This window comes from Aspergillus karnatakaensis (genome assembly GCF_047715665.1).
Source record: "Aspergillus karnatakaensis strain CBS 102800 unplaced genomic scaffold BJY04scaffold_3, whole genome shotgun sequence".
NCBI classification, from domain to species: domain Eukaryota; kingdom Fungi; phylum Ascomycota; class Eurotiomycetes; order Eurotiales; family Aspergillaceae; genus Aspergillus; species Aspergillus karnatakaensis.
This window is the reverse complement of record NW_027395715.1, coordinates 922,132-934,506: the sequence shown is the minus strand read 5'-3', so window position 1 is coordinate 934,506 and position 12,375 is coordinate 922,132. Positions and strand designations below refer to the sequence as shown.

At 52.8% G+C, this 12,375-nt stretch overlaps 3 protein-coding genes across 3 annotated transcripts; 1 reads left to right on the top strand and 2 right to left on the bottom strand.

The window, feature by feature from the left end:
* Positions 1–1,102: 1,102 nt before the first annotated feature.
* On the bottom strand, positions 1,103–4,092 carry BJY04DRAFT_213498 (glycosyl hydrolase family 81-domain-containing protein; the record flags this gene model as incomplete). The annotated part of the gene is made up of 6 exons (XM_073714906.1): positions 1,103–1,379; positions 1,473–1,534; positions 1,601–3,319; positions 3,364–3,473; positions 3,517–3,883; positions 3,928–4,092. 6 exons carry the CDS (start codon positions 4,090–4,092, stop codon positions 1,103–1,105), a joined length of 2,700 nt encoding a protein of 899 aa, XP_073576560.1.
* A 2,675-nt stretch (positions 4,093–6,767) lies between these two features.
* Positions 6,768–8,884, top strand: BJY04DRAFT_178257 (major facilitator superfamily domain-containing protein). Its single transcript, XM_073709715.1, has 5 exons — positions 6,768–7,481; positions 7,530–7,792; positions 7,851–7,976; positions 8,037–8,155; positions 8,244–8,884. The coding sequence occupies exons 1-5, from the start codon at positions 6,818–6,820 to the stop codon at positions 8,596–8,598; spliced, it is 1,527 nt and encodes a 508-aa protein (XP_073576559.1). The 5' UTR covers positions 6,768–6,817; the 3' UTR covers positions 8,599–8,884.
* Positions 8,885–9,273: 389 nt separating this feature from the next.
* Positions 9,274–12,307, bottom strand: BJY04DRAFT_213496 (UTP14 family protein; the record flags this gene model as incomplete). The annotated part of the gene is made up of 2 exons (XM_073714905.1): positions 9,274–9,456; positions 9,560–12,307. 2 exons carry the CDS (start codon positions 12,305–12,307, stop codon positions 9,274–9,276), a joined length of 2,931 nt encoding a protein of 976 aa, XP_073576558.1.
* Between the last annotated feature and the right edge of the window lie 68 nt (positions 12,308–12,375).

Below are 12,375 nucleotides of genomic sequence, written 5' to 3'. Positions count from 1 at the left end.
ATTCAAATCTCAACCACGGAAGCTGCAAGCCACCCTCCAGTTCCGCTCCATGTTTTGCACTGCCACAATGGCAGTTCCGAAGAGAGCTCCCATCTCGTACCCCTGCCCCCAATCGGTAAAATGCTTTCTCGCAAGTAGCGATAGCTGAACGGCCGCCCTCCAGGGTCTCATTCTTTCTTCTCCATGATTCGCCAATCTTTTATCTCAACTCTCACTAATTCGTCGCGCAAATTCTTACTTTTTTGCCTCTGGGGGCCGAAGTCGAATTTTAATTGAACAAGGTTAACAGCGAAGCAAGCGCTGGCCAACGCACAAGCCACTTTTTGCATGTTGCTACCCGAGAGACCTCTAGCTTGGGAGTGTTTTTACTCTGCTCTGCTTCGCTCGCTCGCTGTTGCTTACCGCCAGAGTTATCCAGCTGAGGGAATCATTTCGTCCGTTTAGCAAATCTTACTTCAGGCGTGCTGTCATTGTTGGAGTTCCGAACTGCGTGCTGAGTGCTCCGTAGGTCGAGAGTCTGGCCATCCAAGATGGAGAGGAATACGTACTCCGTATCCCGGACACGCAAGCCACAGGCACATGACGTCAGCTTTGGCTTACCCAGCCATTCCATCAGCACTGCACCGCCCATGCCATCACAGTGCAGCCAGTTCAGGGCTGCATCAGCCTATTGAAACCCCGGATATACTCCGGTTGTCGTACGTGTAGATAAGTTACTCCGAAGCAGGCTGAAATGAGATGTTGCAAAGCAAGCGATACGGGCGAAGTCAAGGTGAGACTTCTCAAAAGGTATCATTTGTATCAAAGAGTGTACTCTATCTCTCCCAAAAATCTGCAAGAAATATCCAAGGCTGAATCTAGGTAAGCTCAGCGAAGCTGGGGTAGCCACGGAGGTAACGAACGACAAACTGCAAAATCAAGAAATCAAGTCGGTGAGATCAATCATCCTAAAAACAAAAACAAGTACCTAGCTATCGTGATATGGCGTTGACTTGAAAAAAAAAAAATTTCCAAATCAAAACGAGCGAAAAGAGCGTCATCTCATTCATCACACCCCACGTCTCAACGATGGGAGACGAAGAGAAATAAGTCTCCAAAAAACCTACGCACCGCCCAACCCGGCCGCAAAAGCAAGATACCAAGTCCTCGACGCCCCGCCATCAATCCAGCCGTAATCGAAGTTCGCCTGGGAGAAGAACCGCCACGAGGCGACGGGGTCAATGAGCGCCAGATTGGCGTAGAGGACGCCCTTCCAACCACCTTGGACACTGTTCGCGGGGGCGATGGCGTTGGACGCGAAGATTGCGTCCCATTCTTCGCGGACGAAGCGTTGGTTGCGGGTGTAGGGGGACATCGGGAGGAGGGGGAGCATGTGGATTCTGGGGTTTGCGATGGTTAGATATTAGATCCTAAGAGATGACTGAAAGGATGGGAGAGGATGGGAAGGGAAAAGGTGGGAGGGAGGCAAGTACCCTTGGATGTACTCGAGGTTGGTTCCAAAGTAGGTCGTATGGTCGACTTTGTTTTCGAACAGCTATATTCTCTGTCAGCGTTGCGTCCAGATGAGTAGGTACGTGGTGTTGAGCTTGTGATGACTTACGATTCCAGTGACCTTGTTCGCGATGAAGTTCGACGGGTGGTTGGCATTGTCGCTTTCCAGCAGGAAATAGTTCTTGAAACTGCGGCGCAACACACCAAGCATGAGGTTGCCTCGGGCCTCCATGCTTGCGTCGCCAATGGTCTTCCCCCACATTTTCAGTGCGTACGCGAACATCGCGTCTTCGGACGAAGACTCCTGGTCCTTGCCGTCGAAAGACTCAAACAGACCCTTTGCCCACGAGTGTCCGTGGAACCAGTCAAAGCCACGGGAGAAAGGGAAGAGGGGATCGTTCGAGGCCGCATTGCCTGCATCACGGACAAGCATGTTGACCCAGTCGCGGTTGCCGGCAAGCCAGCTTGGGTCGAGGGCGCCAATGATCGCAGCGGCGTGGATGAAGTATCCGTAGTGGAAGTGGTGGTCGTTGTAGAGTGTGTTTCCAAAGTCGGCGCCGACGTCGCCGCCGTAACTAGCGGACGAGACGACGCCCTTCCACACAGTGTCATAGACAAGGGGGTATTGTTGCCTGTTTTGGGAGAAGCGGGAAAAGGCTTGCTTGAGTCGTTCGAGGGCTGGGGCTGCGAGGGCGTGGTCTCCGAGGAGTTTGTCCACGGTGTAGATGATGGCGGCAAACTTGCTGAGCGCTTTGCCGCTGAAGTACATGCTGTTTAGGTTGCTTTGATCGTCCATGTTTTGCTGGAGCTCGGCTGTAGCTGCGCTTCGGATGGCTGTCTGGGCTGTGGAGGAGAGTTGTGGGACGTTTCCTGCCGTGACTGACCAAGGAGCAAATCCCATTTCGACTGGGAGGTCAGGCTCCGTCATGGTCCAGTACTCACCGAGGACCGCCCTAGCAACGCCCTTTGTAGTGGTTCGAAGGGTAATGTTGACCGCGCGAGCACTGGTCTGAGAGTCGAACGCTGCGACATGATGAGGTAGAGCAAACATCAGAAGAGGTGTAGTTTGAACATCCTTGCCGGACTTTCCCCAAGCAAGACGATATGTGCCAGTCCGGTTGTCAACAGTTCCGGAAACGACTGCTTCGACGGGGAAGACACCGGACGAGTTGTCATAGAAACTCTCTCCGGAAGATCCTGCTGGGTTCTTTGCGATCTGGACGGTACCTGACCATCCGCTTGGTCCCCGTAGATCGGTAGTTGATAGCAGCTGGAAGTTGGGGTCCCGACCATCTTGTGGGATGGCATAGATGAGCCAAGTGGTTCCGTCTTCGAGAGTTGCACGGTACTTGAAGACACCGGCTCTTGGAGAACCAGCAGTCACGACCTGGCGGAAATGAACGGCACTCTGAATGACGGGCTGAAGTTGAGCATAAACACCCGTCACGTAACCCATGCCCTGTACTACAGGGATAGTGAGTCTCTGCGCAGACCCGCGCTGCGGTTGGAGAACAGCGTCTGCGGAAAAGGGCAATGGATTCTCGGCAGTCAGGACTGTAGATCCACCAAGCTCGGTAGCTGACAGAATGATTGACTGAATTCCGATTGGATTGATGTAGTACGAAACTGGGTTGCCTGGTAACTGCGAGGTTGGACCGTACGCAATCACGTTCGACTCAACATGCGATACTGCCATGCCAAAGCTTTGCAGGTTCCCGCTTCCCTTGGCCCATGCTAGCGAGTACGGGTGGGTGAAGGTAGCGTTTGTTTGAGTTCCTAGGAAGATCGCGGCATAAAATTTGTTCGTTTCAATAGGGTTCGAGGAGTTCTGCTGGTGTTAGCTTGGCTGACAGATGCGTCCACTGCACTTACAACTCCATTCTTGCGAACTGGATGGTCGTCTCGAGAAGCGATTGCTGAAGGAATGGGACCGGTTCCCACCGGCACGAAAACATCTTGATTGACAGCCATCGAGACGGTGTCTTAGCTGTTAGCATGGCCTAGATGTTCAAGTGGGTTACTAACCTTGAACGATAGCTGTTGCGAAAGTGCTTGTTGGAGGCTTCGAAGTAGTAGGCTGAGGCTCAGATGACGGCAGAGCGACTGATGTCAAACTGCTGACAACGTTGTGACTAGAAGGCACAGTAGTGGTAGGGCTGGGCGTCGCAATAGTCGACGAGGTAGAAGAAGGAATGTCTGCAACAGGCGCCGCTGATGGCTCAGCCGGGACGTCTGGCGGTGTGTCTGAGCCGGGAAGCAGCCAGTTCAATAGACCGTTAGGTTGACCGAGGGTGTTAAGCAAGCCGTCAAGCCCAAAAGTACCGTCCGCTTCAATGGCTGGAGTGGGCTGTTCCAATTCGTGACCTTCCCGTTCGAGCGCCGTAGGATAAAACTATGTCGGTTAGACGTAGCCCGGCCATTCGCGGATGCACTTACACCTTCGGTCTTGGGTAGCAGCAGTCTTGCGCCTTGGATAGACGGCGGGAACTGGGTTGTCTCAGACGCAATGTTTGAATGACTGGAAGTTGGCGCAGAGTGAGCTGTCTGCGCAGCAAGTAGCCACGTTAGCACGGCCACACGTTGCTTGAACTTTGATGCCATCTTGATATGATGAACGCAGAAAGCCAACGCAAGGATATACAGAACGAAGCAGGCAATAAACACAGAAAGCAGAGGTATATTATATAGGTCTTGTTTGTGACGATCAGCGTGAGCAACAAGGCCCCATTAAACAATCACACTTTGTTCAGCCACTGCACAATCACCAGTACCGGCAGTCTGATTGAAAGAGTGAAGAGTGGATGGCAATCCAAGGGTATTATACTCTAGACAAAGCCGCTTGTAAAGGAGCGTAATGGGAACCATTAAGGTTGGCCCGAGTAAGAGAAAAAGCAAGCAGCAAGATGCAGCAGGATAGGTGAACGGAAGAAAGATCCAGAAAGCCAGCATGGTGAATAAAAGACAATAGCTCACCAGACCAAATTGTCAACAAATTCCAGCTCGTCTGATGGGAATCTCGCTAGACTGAGCGATCACCGTGCTTCAACCTGAAAGTATGCTGGTCGGTAGGTCGTTCAACACTGCAACGTCCCACGAGAATGCTGATCTGTGCGGGTGTCAGTATGCTGGCAACTTCGAGTCAAAACAAACAACCGTGGTCGCCGAAGAGGACAACAATGTAGGGGGATGGAATGTGAGCCGCGCCCGTGCCCCCGGGTATATCTCGAACCACGAGTGCAAGCGAGATTGGCAGGGAGAACTTACCTGAACGACTGACTCAAGCGCCTGATGGGTATTGAAGTCTGTCTCTATAAGATGATAGATGAGAGTTGTAGAGATTGACGATGACGCAGATGGAGGGACCGCGACAAGAAAAGGTGGAGCAGCAGGCAGCTAAAATATCCCCAGACTCTGCCTCTTGTTAACACCACGAGTAATCAAAAGCGAACTCCCCAAAGAAACCTCAAGGCACACTTGATCCACGAGGTCTGGATACGGTTTCTGGTTGTTCATGTTTACCGTTGCTCTCAATCGGATGAGAGCGTGGCGTCGCAGGAATGTGCTTGGAAAGCACTGCAAAGCTTGGCTTGAAGCTCCGTGACGAATCTCGATAGAAGTAGGAACGCATCTCGGTATAGATCATCGTTTTCGAGCCTCATGAGACCATGTGGTCGACGGTGGGTTGGACAGAGGTTGCTGCAAGGTTACAATGGCTGGTCGCGTTTTCTGCCCCGCGTTCTCACCAGACCTGATCATCCTCCATCGCTGCTTTAGAGATGACCTTGATGCAGGGATCTCAATCAAACAAAGGTCATGCTAGCCTTTGCCTGGACCAGGATAGCTTGCGGGGCTCTCAGATGGTTGGAGTTAATATATATTCCGAAGCAAATGACCCGGGACTGTGATAATGACCCGTCACGTTCTTGTTAAACAACCATGCTGAGGAGGGAAGATCCCTGTACAATTGACCTGACTCTGCAAAAGTTCCCGATTGGTAAAGGAGACCCTCAATGCAGAATGGTATATCTCTAGCAAGTGTATGGCCACGGCAATGGGCAATGGAAGGGACAATGGAAGTGACGACACTCAAGGGTGGTAGCAGACTACTCCTAACCGCTCCTACTCAGTCTTTCGGGACGGACATGACTCAGTTCATTAAGTATGGTAACTCTGGGGCATGCGCAAGCTCCTTATTTGGAGAATGTTCTCAGCTTTCCGGTTGGCCAGGGTCTCTGTCAATCGACCCCCGCGGACTTAGGACATCCAGATAGGCTTTACTCCGTATGGTGGTAGTATGATGCTGACAAGGTGTTATCGGATCATCTTCGGGAGTGCTGCAGGATCACACCGTATCAGATAAACTAGTAGTAGTATGCTTTAGTAAGGGTGGAAGTTGATGCCAGGGGTATAGTCCATCAGTGAACTGTATATATCCAGCTAGTCGGTAGCTGGAAGAGGGGAAGAAAGTTTTACATCCGACTCACGGCATCTGCTCTTCAAAACCTTCACGGGTACTATTACTCGTGACATCCCGAACAAGGTTGTTGTCTCAACTGAGTACCGAATTGCGGAGGAAAAAGAGATGATGCCGAGAGGAAGCAAGACTCGGGGAGAGAAACTCGGCGCGACAAGGCGGGGATCGCAGTGCTGCACCCAACTTCATCATTGGATGTCCCTCTTTTAACCGACCATTCTGGCGAGCAAGTCGGGATCGGTTACGGTAGAAATTCGGGATTGCAGCAAATCAAAGGCTTCAAATCGAAAACTCAACCCCGGGAGGACCCCCACGCAGCGTCCCCCCGTGTCCCTCCGTGACCCCCCACGCCCCCGAGGTGCAACCCCCACGCCTGCTCGCTCCACAATTTTATACACAGGAATCCACACAGACCACCTTTTGCCCTCGCGACTGCCTGCTTTTGTCCCGTCTCAGCACAGAAATGGAGTCGGTATCTCCAGTTTCAAGACCGCCACTCTGTCATCGATAGCTCATGGAAGTCTGGAGTCAATCCAGCCGGGACTCCCCTTTGCCGGAGCGATTGACGGTATCAGCGCCTGATGCCGACCCTGGTCCCGGCAAAGTCTCCTCAAGCGGTAGTTGGTCCACTCCACTGCTGCAACCCACAAGTTACTGTTGTCCGCATGATGCGTTGGGAATGCCATGGAATCCGGGAAATATCGCCTGGGGTTGACGGAGAAAGCCCGACCCTGGTCCGGAGGAAACAATCAAATACCCTCCATCCCCCGTACCCCATATCCGGGGGCTTCAACCCCATAACTCTTCACTTCGTTTCTCTCCCTCTCACACCTGCCCGGCAGCACACCAGCCATGGCAGACGAGATCTCCAAACCCGGCTCTGACGCCGCTCAGATCGAGAAGCCCACCATCGAGACAATGGAAAGGTCTGGTGTTGCTGGACTGGCTGCTGCACGGATGGATCCCGCACGGCGAGCACAGGTTGAGAAGAGCATGAAGCGGAAGCTTGACGCCCGCTGCTCCCTCTTTGTCCTCATCTACATCATGAACTATCTTGACCGCAACAACATCGCCGCTGCTCGCTTGAAGGGTCTTCAGGATGACCTGAACATGGACTACAACCAGTACGCCACATGTCTGAGTATTCTATACGTCGGATACATCCTCATGCAGGTTCCTTCAAATATTTTCATCAACCGTATCTCGCGGCCATCTCTATATATTGCAGCAGTCATGCTTCTGTGGGGACTTGTTTCAACCCTATCAGGCGTTGTTACCAACTTCTCTGGCATGGTTGCTATCCGTTTCTTCTTGGGTTTCGTCGAGGCTGCCTTCCTTCCTGGTGCCCTGATGATTTTGTCGAAATGGTACACCCGCCGGGAACTCACCAAGCGAAACGCCATCCTCTTCTGCGGTAACCTCATTTCCAACGCTTTCTCTGCTTTGGTTGCGGCAGGAGTGTTGTCAAATATGCAAGGAGTTTTAGGTCATGCTGCCTGGCGTTGGCTCTTCTGGAGTAAGTTTCATGTGCCCAAGTTTGCAGTAGCCGACTGACAACCTTCAGTCGAGGGCGCCATCACCATGGCAATTGCAATCTCTGCAGCATTTATCCTCCCCGATCTGCCTACAAACACTCGCGGCTTCACCCAGGAGGAGCTTGAAGTCGCCCAGCTCCGTATGTACGAAGATGTTGGCGAGGCCGATGTCGACTCTGAGGACCAAGGACCTTGGGATGGTCTCTTCATGGCGGTCAAGGACGTCAAGATCTATATCATGATGTTCACTTTCACTGCATATGTCGTTGGTCTTTCGTTCAACGCTTTCTTCGTATGTCTCTACCCATATCCATCCATACCGGTAAACACACAGCCTAACAAACCACCAGCCGTCTCTTACCGAAACACTCGGCTTCAGCTATGTCCCGACCCTCCTGATGAGCGCCCCCCCATGGGTCTTCTCTTGTATCTTCTCTCTCTGCGTCGCCTGGAGCTCCGATCGCCACCAAGAGAAGGTTGGTCTACCAAGCATCAATCCAATCAAGCTCATATTCTAACAATCTTTGTTCTGATAGTTCTGGCACATTGTCGGCCCCATCCTGATCGGCCTCGCAGGATTCATAATCAGCATGTCAACCCTGAATGTCGCCGCCCGCTACGTTGCCCTCTTCCTCCAAGCTTCCTCCTACGCTGGGTAAGTCCTTCGCTCTCTCTGTCTCTTCTCAGCCCAATCCGCCGCAGACCTTCATCCCCACTCACAATCACCCACTAACAAAACGCAGATTCATCGTCTTCTACTCCTGGATCAGCACATCCTTCCCCCGCCCACCCGCCAAACGCGCCGTCGCAATCGCGCTCATCAACGCCTTCTCGCAGCTCGGAAACGTCGCCGGCTCCTACGTCTGGGATCTCGACGACAACGGCTACCGCAAGAGCTACGGCATTGTCACCGCCATGTTTGGCGTCACGATCGTGGGCTGCTTCGGGTTCAAGATTGTGCTTAACAGGCTGAACAAGCGCCTTGAGGAGGTTGAGGCTGGTGAGGCTGCACAGGGTCCTGGGGCCGGCGTTGGTGCTGGTGTGGAGGATCCGGATGAGAGTTTGAGGATGGTGAAGGGGTTCCGGTATCTTGTTTAGATGGACCACACTATGTGGTGTTGGTCGCCTATTCTCTGGAATTATGGATAGGGGGGGATGGAAAGGTGGTTGTGTGTATGCACTTCTCATGTGAAGTGATACATGCAGACATAACCTGTTGGGTTAAAACTCAGGCCGGCCTTGAGAGCAGAGCTCGTCTGTTCCTCGGTGTAGACTGAGGTTCAAACTGGGAGTTAGATATAGCAGCTTGCTCATCGCTTGCTGGCGTGCTCAGAATCATGAGAATCTACGAATATCTAAAGCAACATAAACCTGGATCTTCAAACGCTGTCTTCCACATCCCTCGATTAATCTTAAGTAACCCAATCAGCAATATGGCTACCCTAGGCTATGCTATGTAACCATATGATGGACATGCATTAAGACTACGCTTGCGCCGAACTTTTAGACGCGATCTCATATGGAGGGAGGGAACTTCCTAAACAAGACTATTTCAATGCACGCAGGTGCATAGGTCATTCAGGTATAAGATATTTCACAAGTCAGATACACCTAGTCTAGGTTAATCAGCCGCTAACCCATCTATATACCATACTAACATACACAAGCTAAACGCAATGGTATCATGATCAACTTTTCATACCCTCCCTCCAAAGTCAGCAACAACAACAACAACCACATCCGTGGACCTCTGAATAAGTCTCCAAAAAGAATCTAGACCATCGGCTTCTCCATCGGCTTGATAACGCCCTGCTTGATCATAACCCGCGGCTTCGTCGAAGACTGGAACGTCTCCTTCGTCGTCCACTCCGGCCCAATCGGCATGCGCAGCGAGCGCTCATACTGCTGCCGGTTCTCGAATTCATGAGGGACGGAGGTGGCGAGGTACTTGTTGTTCTATCCAAACAATCAGGTTAGCATTACGGATCAAACAACAACCTTCCAACAGAAAGACTCGGTTTGGGTAGAAACTAGGGTTGAGAAATGGAAAAGCACATACCTTCCTAACCTTCTTCTCGTTGATGATAACCTTATTCAACTTGTAGTCCTTGCGGTTCTCCTCCTTCACTCCCTTCACGGTAACCTGGTTCTTGCGCTGTTGTGACTGCGCGATCTTCTTCTGCTTTCTGCTCATGCCGTCGCCGGTCCAGGAGCCCCAGCCTGGGAGACCTTCGTCGACGACCCGGTCGCCTTCGTCTTGGATGGTGGCGAGCTTCTCCTGCTCGAAGTCGGCGACGACTTCGTCGCCGGCGAAGGCGCGTTTGACGAGGTCATGGTTTTTCAAGAGGACAGGGACGTCGGAATCTGAGTCGGAGTCGGAGGTGTCGTCGGTTGCGGGTGTTTTCTTCGAAGCCTTGGCTTTGGGTGCGGGCTTGGATTTGGGTTTGGGGGTGGGTTTTGAGGGGGCGGGTGCTGTGGTGGAGGTGAGGTCGAGGGGTTCGTCGGTGGTGTCGGTCTTCGAGCGGCGTTTGTTTTTGTTACCTGAGGCTACGAGCCAGGGGTTTTCTTCTTCGGCGTCGGAGTCGTCCTGGGCGGGAGCGGGGGCGGAGGCTTTAGGCTTTGCGAGGGCTTTGGCTTGCTCGGGGGCTTTCTGTGCGGGCTTGGATTTGTTGTCTGCGGCGGCCTTGGGTTCAGCGGCATCTAGATCTCGCTCCTCGTCTGACCCTGGTGCTTCTTCGAACTCATTCCGGTTGTTCTGCTTCTTGCCCTTGTTCTTCTCGGCTTTCTTGTCCGTGTGGCCGAACTTGCGGCGGCCGACTTCAGACTCGGCTTCGGATGCGGACTCTTCGCCGCCCTGTAGCTCGCGGTTCAGGCGGCGGATTTCAGCATCGTTTTGTGCTTTGCGGGCTGCATCGGCGTTTTGCATGAATTTCATAGAGAGGAGTTTAGCGTGGGGGCCCTTGATTCCTTCGTCGACGGCGTCGCCGTCTTCGAGCTTGCTGAGCTTCTTGAGGATCTTGCGCTTCTCCGAATCGGAGTCTGGCTCTTCCCATGGGTTTTCGTCTTCAGACTCGGAGCTAGAGCCAAGGTAATCGTCTTCGCCTGTAGTCACACGCTTTCCTTCGATGCGCTGCCGGAGTTCCTCTTCACGCTGCGCGAGCTCAACGGCTCCATGGCGAGCATCATCATCCCACGCGGTCCTACCAGTCTGCTTCAGACTCTTTGCCCACTTGCTTTCCTTGTGCTTGGAGCCCATTCGCGCCTCGGCTCTTCGGCGCTCGTTCAGCTCACGGTCTTGCTCCTCCAGGTCGACACCAGCTTCAAGAAGAGCTTGCCTCTCTTTCTGTTCCATGCGCTCTTGCTCCTTTCGGTGAACACGGCGGAAAGATTTACTCTTGATCTTCTTGATTCGCTTGGCGCGGACTTCCTCCCTGAACATGAGATCACGGTGCTTGCGAAGTTCAGCTCGGCGGGCACGGATCTCTTCAATGGGGAGCTTGCGTGCTTCAAGTTCTTCGAACTCTTGGACTTGCTCTTCGGCGGATTTGCCTTGGGCGTCGGCGAGGCCGCTCTCGATGAGGATGTTCTGAATCTCGGTTTCAAGGCCTGCTTGCGGTTGAATGACACCGATGCGGTGTTTCATTTGAGCATCCGGGTCAGGGAGAGGGAAGACGAGATGCTCAGCTCGGCGGTTCGCTTTGACGGTTTCGATCCACCGGCCGAGAGTCTCTTTGCTCTTCTCGTAGGCTGCTGCTCGGTCAAGGCGGTCCTGCTGGCGTTTGGCAAGGGGTGCATCTAGCTTTCCGGGGATTCCTGTCGAGGTTCCTTGCGAGGCCACAGTGGAGTCGACATGTTTGAGAGAATTCTTGAGGCGCGAGTCTGTGACAGAGGGGAGAAGGTCGGCGACTGTGAGTTTGCGTGTAGCGGTCAATCCGAACTCCGTGGGATTCAGATGCTCCTGGCCGCTCTTTGTCTTCTTCGGTTTCGTAGCAGCCGTCGTGTTCATAGAATCCACAAAGCTCTGTAGTTTCGAGAGACCATCTTCATCGACTTCATCGTCGGTCACAGAGAGATCCGATCCTTCCTTTTCATCATCTGATTCGCTTTCCTCGCTCTCAGAATCATCTTCAGACTCGCTCTGATCACGCTTCTTCCCCTTAACAGCCTTCTTGGCCTCTGCCTCCTCCTCAGCAACATTCATATCCCACGCAGCGACAAGATCAATCGCATCCTCGCCGAGATCATCATCATCCTCCTCATCCTCCATATCCTCATCCGCATCAGACTCAACACTCCCCTCCGAAAGATCAATCTCCCTCTCCCTCCTCTGCTTCTGCACACTACTTCCCTTCGGCTTTCCCTTTTCCTTAAACGTCGAACTCCCCCGAAATGTAAACCCCTCAAATCTTTCCTCATCACTTTCCCCCATCGCCTCATCACTATCCAGCTCACTATCATTATCACTATCAACACCGATCTTCCACCTGTTTCCCTCGCCATCACTACCGGCATTCGAATCTAGTTCCTCGTCGTCATCACCGGTCCGTCGGCGCTTGTTCCCGAATCCTTCCCCATCGGAGTCTTCGTCTTCGTCGTCATCGTCATCGCGGGCTGTGTGTCGCTTGCGCTTGAAGTCATCATTCGACCCTAACCGGCCACGCTTGACTTTGATCTTGAGGGGGTTCTCGCGCTCCGCGATGGAAAGGGCATTGAGGATCTTCCCGGATTTGCGCTTCGTGGAGGGCAGTTTTTTATTCTTGGCTGGTTCGTCGCGGTAGGAGCGCAGCTGGGTGCTTTGGCGGGGCATGATGCGCTGTATTCTTCTTCTTCTTCTTCTCAAATTTTCAACAGCACTCCAGCATTAATCAGATAGAA

Coding starts and splice junctions, on each gene's coding strand:
- BJY04DRAFT_178257 (XM_073709715.1), top strand. CDS start 6,818: ATGGCAGACGAGATCTCCAAACCCGGCTCTGACGCCGCTCAGATCGAG. Junction 7,482..7,529: donor CTGGCGTTGGCTCTTCTGGA/GTAAGTTTCATG, acceptor GACAACCTTCAG/TCGAGGGCGCCATCACCATG. Junction 7,977..8,036: donor CCGATCGCCACCAAGAGAAG/GTTGGTCTACCA, acceptor TTGTTCTGATAG/TTCTGGCACATTGTCGGCCC.